Source organism: Aphanomyces invadans (assembly GCF_000520115.1).
Source record: "Aphanomyces invadans strain NJM9701 unplaced genomic scaffold supercont1.4, whole genome shotgun sequence".
Taxonomy (NCBI): domain Eukaryota; phylum Oomycota; class Saprolegniomycetes; order Saprolegniales; family Verrucalvaceae; genus Aphanomyces; species Aphanomyces invadans.
The window spans coordinates 1,078,972-1,088,852 of NW_008580149.1; the positions used below are offsets into that span (position 1 = coordinate 1,078,972).

General features: G+C 54.1%; 3 protein-coding genes across 3 annotated transcripts; 2 read left to right on the forward strand and 1 right to left on the reverse strand.

The window, feature by feature from the left end:
* Positions 1–324: 324 nt before the first annotated feature.
* Positions 325–2,548, forward strand: H310_02801 (hypothetical protein; the record flags this gene model as incomplete). The annotated part of the gene is made up of 8 exons (XM_008866436.1): positions 325–362; positions 495–799; positions 862–1,166; positions 1,224–1,282; positions 1,391–1,901; positions 1,950–2,015; positions 2,076–2,264; positions 2,363–2,548. 8 exons carry the CDS (start codon positions 325–327, stop codon positions 2,546–2,548), a joined length of 1,659 nt encoding a protein of 552 aa, XP_008864658.1.
* Positions 2,549–5,882: 3,334 nt separating this feature from the next.
* H310_02802 (hypothetical protein) lies at positions 5,883–7,312 on the forward strand. Its single transcript, XM_008866437.1, has one exon. The coding sequence runs from the start codon at positions 5,901–5,903 to the stop codon at positions 7,185–7,187; it is 1,287 nt and encodes a 428-aa protein (XP_008864659.1). The 5' UTR covers positions 5,883–5,900; the 3' UTR covers positions 7,188–7,312.
* Positions 7,313–8,214: 902 nt separating this feature from the next.
* On the reverse strand, positions 8,215–9,608 carry H310_02803 (hypothetical protein; the record flags this gene model as incomplete). The annotated part of the gene is made up of 1 exon (XM_008866438.1): positions 8,215–9,608. The coding sequence occupies one exon, from the start codon at positions 9,606–9,608 to the stop codon at positions 8,346–8,348; it is 1,263 nt and encodes a 420-aa protein (XP_008864660.1). The 3' UTR covers positions 8,215–8,345.
* Positions 9,609–9,881: the final 273 nt, after the last annotated feature.

Consider the following 9,881-nt stretch of genomic DNA (forward strand, 5'->3'; position numbering starts at 1 on the left):
TCCTTGGTGGAGAAGATTAAACGAGATCCCAAAGCGCGCCACCACGGAGCCGCGTAGGATACATATTAAGGCAAGAGAAGTATGTAAGTCAAGCGACATGTACTCTTGTGTTACCATGCATTAGCAGAAATCTTGCTTCACCTTCGTTATTCATCGGGACTCGCATATTCGCCTCCTCTCGCTTGGTGCGCCGCACCGCAGAATTTGCAAATTCAAAACATCTTTGTTTTATCTGAGATAGTATAGCATTTCATAAGATTCAAACAACATTGAATAGCTCGACAGAAATCACGTAAGTATATCGATCTGGAGGTCACGGTTTCGATGCCGGAATTATGCATTATTTTTCAATATTCGCCTAGGTGCATAAAATCAATTTTGGTATGAAGAGCATTGAGGCAGATCCGACAAGGGTCGCTTAACGCTATCGCTGCGCTTCCAAAGACACATGACCCACCCAAAAAATCGCATGGCCCATCCAAACTAACAACTAGACGCATTGAAAGCGACGGCGGCGCGCTGGCCAAACACGTCACGATCAAGTTGGTCGGAGCCAAGGCGCACCACGTCGTGACGGGTACAATCGTTGGCGTGCGTAGGTGCTACCGCCGCCTCGTTCGTAGCGGAGGGAATGTCGTCGTGGGGGTGGCAGAAGGGCGGCACTTTGGTCGGCTCGGCGTCGACAAAGTCCACTGCGTCGTGTTGTGCCAAGATACCGCCTTCGTCACACCCAAGGCCAAGGCACAGGACGTGGTCATGTGGCCACCTCGAGCTGCTGCCACGCGACCAAGAAGGGGCGGTGGAGCCGCCTCTTTCGTCCGAGTGCATCGTTTGGATCGGCACCGACGACCATGGCCTAAGCCAGCGACGACAAAGACGCATCGCAACTGACCACGCTGATACTGCACCCACCGCTGACGCTGCAGAATCTCTTGTGCGTCAACATCGTGTGCTGTGTGTTTCGAATCGTGGCGTCGTCTCCAGCACCGCCGTCGTCCTCCGGCCGCGACGTGGTGTGGGAAGGCACGATCAAGACTGGCGGTCACGCTGCCATTTACGCGTCCAACTTGGCCGACAAACTCTACTGCAGCGTTCTCTTGCCTGCGCTGCAGTGTGAGACAGTCAAACCTGCGCTGCTCCACGTTCCGCCATCGAGCAAAGCCAAGGTAGGCTAGCCACCCAACGACGGGTCGATTGGGTGGTCGGGCTGACGGGGGCCCTAGGTCGATACTGCTATCGCTTTCGCCGACAAAACCAACAACACGCAGCCGCTCAAACTCAAGTACGTCCTGTCGTCCTGGCGAGCAACGTGCTATGGCTTCCGCAGTCGCCATGGCGTCGATCGGCTTCGTGAGCGCGCCAACAACCTTGACTGGATATGATGAGCTAGGGTCGAAAACCCTAGCTCATCAAATCCAGTCAAGGTTGCCGTCGGGTCGGGCGGGCAGCGCGCGGTCATTTTGTACGCATCGTACTGGCTGGTCAACCTGACGCCGTTCGGGCTGCAGTACAAACAAGACACGCGGCACTTTGAGATTGCTGGGAGTGCGGCGGCTCTCGCACGGCGGCAGTCCATCGATGGCGACAAGCAAAACTTGTGGAACGTGCTAGCGTGTGACTTGGAGCTCGGGCCGTATTTGAACCCGGTCGACGCCGCCGTCACAGCCGACGACGGACTGCATGGTCCGAGTCTGTCGTGTATGCCTTCGATCCGGCCACAAGACGGACGGTGCTCGTTCGTCGCCGATAGCCACGAGTTGTGTTACTGCCCCGCGCCGACGTGTGCAGTTCGGCGGCTCGCCCGCTTCGCCACCATGTTTTCGTTTGGGGGCGGCGGGAATAGCGTCGGGGGGTTGGAAGACACCATGACGGCGGCGTTCACAAACAATCTCTGCATCAAGGTACGATGAATGGCCAACCGCACGCGGATTCAATTGGGTCGACGGTAGTGCCCCAAGTACTCGTGGTCCAAGGGGGTATCCCTGGAAGTGCTCGGCGTTGACCAAGTCGTCGAGGTGCGTCCGTCGCCACGTCGCGAGCGCCGACGATCGCGGGATCGCTGACGTGACAACTAGCTCAAAAATACAACCCACGTGCTCGAGCTCGGCGTCAAGATCGTGCCTGGCCCGGACGCGTTCTTTCGGACGAAATGCGTGATTTTCACCCCTCGGTTCCTCCTTCTCAACCAGCTCTCGACGTCGCTTGCGCTGTACGATGGACTGCACCGCCTGGACCACACCCATGCCCCGCTCGACGTCGTGCGCGTACACACGAGAATGTGTGGACCAACATTTGTGTCGGTCGTACGAGCCGTCACACGGGTGGACGAGGTGCAAACAAAGTATACCCGATGGAGCTCAAGCGCTTCATGGAGTTCTTGGGACGCACCGAGGAGCTCAACGACCCCAACTTCACCGAGACGAACTTGCTGGATGTGACCCCTGAGGACATCCGGCGCTATTTCAACCTTAAAGCCTCACTAGCGACACGGCCATCGACGCAATCTACTCGAAGTACGGTCGCTCCAAGTCCGTCACAGCCATACTGACCCTTCTTCGCCAAAGCAAACCACAACCAAACGAGATTTGATGAGTCCATAAATTGCATTTATTTCTACCAATCATATGCCATGATATTGGAGGTGTGATTTCTTGTCATAACGGTCATGATCCATGACACCATTGTTGGTCTCGATGGACCCTGCAGCTTCCTTTTATGTATTGCTGGAGTATATATGTATTGTAAGAGGTATTATACGAACGAAGTATTTCTTGTAAGCGTCAATTCTTTCTTTTCATTAGTTTATACGAGAGTCCGAACCTATAAGCATGTCTAAACCTATACTAGTATAAGGTACACGGTAATTGGAAATCTTTCAAACAGGTTGGAATGAGGAGGGTGTCTACAAAGTTAGCGTGCCATGAATGCAGCGCTAATGTGTGAATGAAAATATATCCCGATCGTGTTCAACTCCATGCTTGACCCAAGCCTTCTCCTCACGTGCCGCGTTCCTCCCTCTGTATAGATTGGACCCAGAATCTCGGCGCAAACTGTTCTTGTACGATGTACCCAATGCCTCAGTACTACACGCGATCTGTGTCGGAACTGTACGACCAAAATACTCAGGCCTTGTTGCATGCGACTTGCCATGGGAAGACAGGAATTTGTGGGAATCAAACTTTCTGGTTTCTGGCGCGTCCCCGCTGCTTCGAACAAAGTCTTGTCGGTGTGTGGGTGCGGAGGGGTGTTTTGAACAAGATGTAGGACATACTGTACTTTAGTCACTTCGAGGACTGCCGTAGACAGCAAACTCGTCCATCCCCCGGGGAGGTCCTTTTCATGCGTATTCCTAGTATTTATGTTGGCCACATGGCCAGGGGGTACATACACAAAGCGTAAGCTCAGCGATGCGCTTGAAACGTGTACTGTGGCGTCCTGGGGGCCATTGTGGTCGTGGCGGACTTCGACGACCCAGGAATGAAAGAAAGACGGTTCTCAGTAGTGCATCGTACGAGATGGATTGGCGCTGGCAATCATCGGCGCACACTCCAAGCCAATCCTTCCGTTGTCTTAACTTTCATGCGGCTGATTTAGACCTCGCCTCAGTTGTAAGAGTCTTGGGGTCGCAATACGAGCATGGGTCCGTCCGTTTACCGAGGCGTTGGGCAATCCTAAGCGTTCGGCCACTTCTTCGCAATCTGCCCACTACATAGTGCAACATCGACGATTGCCCAAATCAGAATGAATTCGCGCCAGCTTCCATGTAATACCATGCCTACCACACACTCAGGTCGATGACAACGCCCCAAAACGACTCAGTTGTGTCTCTGCACGTCAGCTCCACATTGGATGAAGGATCGCACGCAATAGTGCCGAGTCGATCTGAATTCAAAAAGGCACGTGTACCAGGACAATCGCGTTCGAGCTACACAACAATCTTAAAGATCACTGTAGCTTAGCTTCCGTGGTCGAAATGACCACTCTCTAAAGAGAGTGGAATTTCCCGCCGAAAAATGCACTAGACCACAAAGCCACAACGGTTGTCGACGCGCTGACCTCTAACCCATTGGGCACTCAATCGCATTCGGACGAGTCACTTTTATATTTGCGATCTGTCACCTTCGGCCGCCATGAAGTTGATTTTCGTCCTCTCTGTCGCCTCTGTCGCTGCGACCAAACAGTCCGTGATGACCACGGAAGCTAAGCTCGATTGATATGTGTGATATTGCATAGGAATGATTGGGCAGTTTTATCACACTGTGAATCACATTTCAGTGTGATAATAACCCCACCAGAAAATCCCAGTGGTTCAGAAATTGACCTCATTTTCAGCCAATCATTTCCAAATCAATGCTGTGTGCGAGACCTGATTCGGCAAATATTTGAAAATACAAAGTTGGTGTGATTATGTCAATAACACTGGAGTGTGGAATGGCCTACCTGAAGCCGTGATATTGAACGGGTTTCTTAAGTGTCAGCTCATTGATGGAGCTATTGAGCAGTGTGGTGAGGTTGAAGCCTCATTGGAGGATAGTGAGCTTACGGACTTGACGGAAAATATGGCCATTGAGGACACAATTCACCCAGCTTGAGAGCTTGGAATCATGGATGCTGACAACACTGGCTAAATATTTTTGGTGTAGATAAATATAATCTTCAAGTTTGTACTGGTATGAATTATTCACGCATTTACACTGTTAACCTCTCGTCTTCGCCATCCTCCAGAACTCTACTTATCTTGGTATTGAATATTTTGTAGCTGAATCCACAAAGATGGAATTACTTAATTTTGTATGTCCAAACCTAGATACATTATCCGAAAGGCATAGCGTACGGATAATTGGCCCGTGACTGTCCAAACCTATATAAGGTCCACGTTACGTATGGAAGAACCTGCTGGACCAAATCAGGTATACCGTCTGGTTATATCAGTCTGGATATTACTGATATATAAGAAGGGCTCCGCTGCGACGGCCTTTGTACCACCTTGGCTCTACCGCTTCGCGTACCAGTATTTTAATGCACTACAGTAGCAAGATCTGGGGCAGTTGGCATGGTTGTGTTGCTGCCGTGCTTGATAGTTCGCGATGTGGCTGTTCTTCAACGAAGACCAGTCGTCGAATTCGTTCACTGCGCATGACATCCGCAGGGAAGGTCATGGCTGAGAAATCCAGGGGTTCGAAACCACGCGGTATTCCGTATTAGTTGCGATGGGCGCTGACTGATTTTCCTCGCTGAGGACTTCAAATCATGAACACAGATTGAATCGGAATGTATCCGATCCATTCGGCAGCCGGAGCTCACAGGTACATCGAGATCTGGTATATTAGTACTCCGGAATACTGCAACTTCGTGGTAGTTCCGATACTGTACATGAGCCTGAGTTGTGGAAACAGCGACAACGGCTGTGGTTTGCAGTCAGCTTTGTCTCTGAGAGGTTAAATCAGCTCGGGCCTCGAACGGGCTGCTGATCGCATCCCAGCAGAGTATGGGCAACTGAAGTGTAACGTGCCAACATCGAGGGGCTACTCTATCGACCATTGCGAGCCTCAACATCAGAACGACCCAACTCCAGGATATCGTGTTGGCAACAAGATCTCCTCCTTCACGTCAAACAAAGAGGCTCGTCGAAGCCGATGCCGACATTGGTTGATCGCGATATTTTGGACTTTCGTGGGCGATTTCTGGGCAACTCTCGCTTATCGACCAGTGTCGTGCTGACCACACAACCTCTCTTCGCGCGCGCAACCGGTTAGCCAGACACGCCTGAAGCTTACAGTGCGTTCTCAGGGTGAAGTAGAGGACGTGATCAAGTTTTATCTCTCGGCAAGCATCACCCATAGACTTGATGGAGATCTTACTACGCACTTTTGAATTTCAATCTGTCACCTTCGGCTGCGATGAAGTTGATTTTCGCCCTCTCTGTCGCCTCTGTCGCTGCGACCAAACAGTCCGTGATGACGCTGTCGTTTGACGAGCGCACGCAACTCCGCGAGGAGTTGGCCACGTGGCGCCAAGAGTTTGGTGCCAAGGCCCAAAGCCTCATGCCTCCCTCCGTCCAAGGCATGACCGCTTTGGAGGCCGAAATGGACGCACTCCAGCGTTTCTACAACAACAAGCTCGCGATCGAGGAGGCCAGCCGCAACAACCCTGATGCCACGTTCGACTACAACCACCCGTATGCCCTGATGACACCAGCTGAGTTCAAAGAGCACGTGCTCGGCTTGTCCTTTCAGGATGGTCTCGACGCCGTCCTCGCCCTTCCCTCCGTCGAGCTGGACACCAACAGTGTCCAGGCAGCGTCAGTGGACTGGACCACCGGCAAGTGCGTCAACCCCGTGCGCGACCAAGGCGTCTGCGGGTCGTGCTGGGCTTTCTCAGCGGTGGGTACTGCGGAGTCGGCGCACTGCCTCTCTTCGGGGGAACTCTTGGACTTGTCGGAACAACAAGTGGTGAGTTGCTCCACCATGAACAACGGGTGCCAGGGAGGCGTTCCCTGGTACGGTCTCGACTACATGTCCAGCGAGGGAATGTGTGTGGAGCGCGACTACCCGTACACCTCTGCCCAAGGCAACAGCGGCACGTGCAAGAAATCCTGCACGAGGAAGAAACTCAGCATGGGCGCCACCGTCCAAGTGAATGGTGAGGCAGCGTTGGAAACGGCGTTGAACACGCAGCCCGTGTCGGTGGCTGTCGAAGCGGGCAACTCTGTGTGGATGAACTACCGTTCGGGCGTGATTTCACAATGTCCTGGCTCGCAGTCCGACCACGCCGTTATTGCTGTGGGCTACGACGGCTCGTCGTACAAGATCCGCAACTCGTGGGGTGCAAGTTGGGGTGAGAAAGGGCACATCCGTCTGCAACGCGGAAAGGGTGGGAAAGGCATGTGCAACGTCGCCGAGTACGTGTCGTTCCCCAAAATCGGCGCCTCGCCAACCCCGACGAATCCCACGTCCAAGCCTACGACGACCAAGCCCACGCCCACAACCAAACCCACACCCACAACCAAACCCACGCCAACTACCAAGCCCGTGCCCACTCCCAAGCCCAAGCCCACTCCCAAGCCCAACTGTGGCTCGTGCCGCGTCTGCTTCTATCCGCCCGCCAACCAATGCTTGGACGGCTACAGCAAGAGCGATTGCGAATTCTACAGCGCCGAATACGGCACTGTATGGTGCGGCAACTAAACGAGGTGTGGTTGATCGAGATCAGCTGCAGTTCTATTGTGTGGATGGTCCGCGTCGTTTTCAGGGTTAAATCGTACTACGTAGTAGTAATTCGTGGGAATGGACTATTCCTTTGTTGTTCAAAATGCAATGTTGGGAAATCGATGGAATATTCTTCGGCGACCCGTTGAGTCCTCCGTGTCAAAACTTGTCGTGGATGATGCTTAAGCAACCACACAACAACGCTCTACTCGACGGATTCCAAGTAGCATATCCATAGGTGTCGTCGGGTGTTAAGTGCATCTATCAAGTTGGCTCACCGTTAGGGGCTCTCCTGTCTGGCTGACCGTGAAGGGTTCAATTTGAATTTTGCATACCTTCTTGAAAGGAAGTCGCCTTGCAGACACCAAGGCGCGGACTCCCCAAAGCAGTGCCATCCGTTCTCTTGCTAGGGTCGCTGTCTTCATGTTGGCCCGGCATAGCTGACTGGGCCATCCAACATTTGTGAAATTGCGTCGTCCGAGTTTCTTCAGTCGAGAAATAAATCGATGGACTTGCTATGGTTGCAACTTGCAGTCATGTCGTCGTGGTTTGCCTACAGCTGCATCTTTTTGTTGATATTCAGCACCATTCACGCCTCCTGTCCAGACAACAACTCCACTATTCCTTGCCAAATTGTTCGCGGCGCTATTTCACCGACACGTGCTACGAGTGTGTGTTGTTGCGAGACGGTTGTAATTTTGCTCGTGGCTATGTCAGTATAGTGCGATTGCGATCCGTGGGCCGCCGCTGTGATCACCAGGTCATTCACCGAGTCGTCGTCGACCGTGACATTCACCGTGTCGCACTGTTGAGAGCAGCGTGATTGTTGACCTGACAACTAAAGTCACTTTTTGTCATCGAGGTCGCCGCTGTGAATACGGCAAGCCGTCCGTCACGAACACCGGCGCAAGACAACACAAATCGCGGGTGCTCAACACACGCAACTAGTTGTAGGTATGACTGCTAACGCGGCTCCAGTACAATGGTCCACACCGCCGGTATAGTCCCAAGTGCATACATTACCAAGCTGAGAATCCGACGAGAACTGCTGATAATGCATGACGGCAATGTCAATATTCTAGTTAGAAACAAGCTCCTGTGGCGACACAAACGACAATGTATGCAGACGACTAGGATTTACCAAAAGCCGCACCACACGTAGCCCTTGGTCGACGTCAAGGCTCGGCAATCGTACTTGCTGATGTTGTCCATGCATTCGTCAGTCGCCGGATCGTAACATACCATGCACGTGCCACAGTCGACACTGGAGGTGGGCTTGGGAGTGGGCTTGGTGGTAGTCGGCTTGGTGGTAGGAGTCGGCTTGGTGGTAGTCGGCTTGGTCGTAGGAGTCGGCTTGGTCGTAGGAGTCGGCTTGGTGGTAGTCGGCTTGGTGGTAGGAGTGGGTTTGGTAGTGGTGGGAGTAGGCCCGTCACCGCACCAAACCGTGCCATACTCATCACGGTAATAGTCACAGTCGTCCTTGGTGTAGTCGGCAGGCAAACACTGGTTCCCGGCAGGGTAGAAGCACCCGGTGCAGTCGGCGCAAACGTCAGGTTGAGCAGAGGTAGGGGTGGGCTTGGTCGTAGGAGTGGGCTTCGTCGTGGGGGTCGGCTTGGTCGTGGGGGTCGGCTTGGTCGTCGGCGTGTTGCCTTCGATCTTGGGGAACACGACGTCCTCGGCAACGTTGCACATGCCTTTGCCGCTCACGCCGCGCTTGAGGCGGATGTGGCCGGCTTCGCCCCAGTTGGTGCCCCACGAGTTGCGGATCTTGTACGACGTGCCGTCATACCCCACCGCGACGACGGCGTGGTCCGAGTACGACCCAGGGCATTGCGTGATCACTCCCGAGCGGTAGTTCATCCAAACGGAGTTGCCCGCTTCGACCAACACCGACGGAGGCTGCTTGTTGAGTGCCGCGTCCAGCGCCGCCTCACCCTTCACGCGGACGGTCGCACCGATGCTGAGCTTCTTCTTGGTGCACGAGTTGCTGTTGCACGTGCCAGTTTTACTCGTGCTGCCAGACGTGTACGGGTAGTCCTTCTCCAAGCAGAGTCCGGTCGTCGACACGTACGTCATGGCGGCGTACGGCCACCCGCCGTTGCACCCCGAGCTACCACTCTCGGTGGAGCAGCTCGTCACTTGCTGCTCGGACAGGTCGAGGAGCTCTCCCGTCACGATGCAGTGCGCCGGTTCCGCGGCACCCACGGCCGAAAACGCCCAGCACGACCCGCACTGGCCTTGGTTGCGCACCGGGTTGACGCACTTGCCAGTGGTCCAGTCCACCGACGCCGCCTTGACGCTGGTCATGTTCAAATCGGCCTCGGGGACCGAGCGGAACGCACTGCGGCTTTCCTCCAGGTGCACACCCTCCACAAACATCTTGAACTCAGCCTGTGTCATGAGAGCGAACGGGTGGTTGTAGTCGAACGTGGCTTCGGGGTTGTTGCGGCGGGCTTCTTCAATCGCGAGCTTGTTGTCGTAGAACCGCTGGAGCGCGTCGTTTTCCGCCTCAATCGGACTCGAACTTTCGGTGGCGCGGGGCAGCAAACCCTGCGCCGCAGCGGCAGGTCCAAACTCTTGCCGCCACTTGCTCAACTCGGCGCGCAGCTCGGATTGCTCATCAGCTGAGAGCGTGCTTACGGACTGCTTGGTAGCGGCAGCGGACGCGACGAG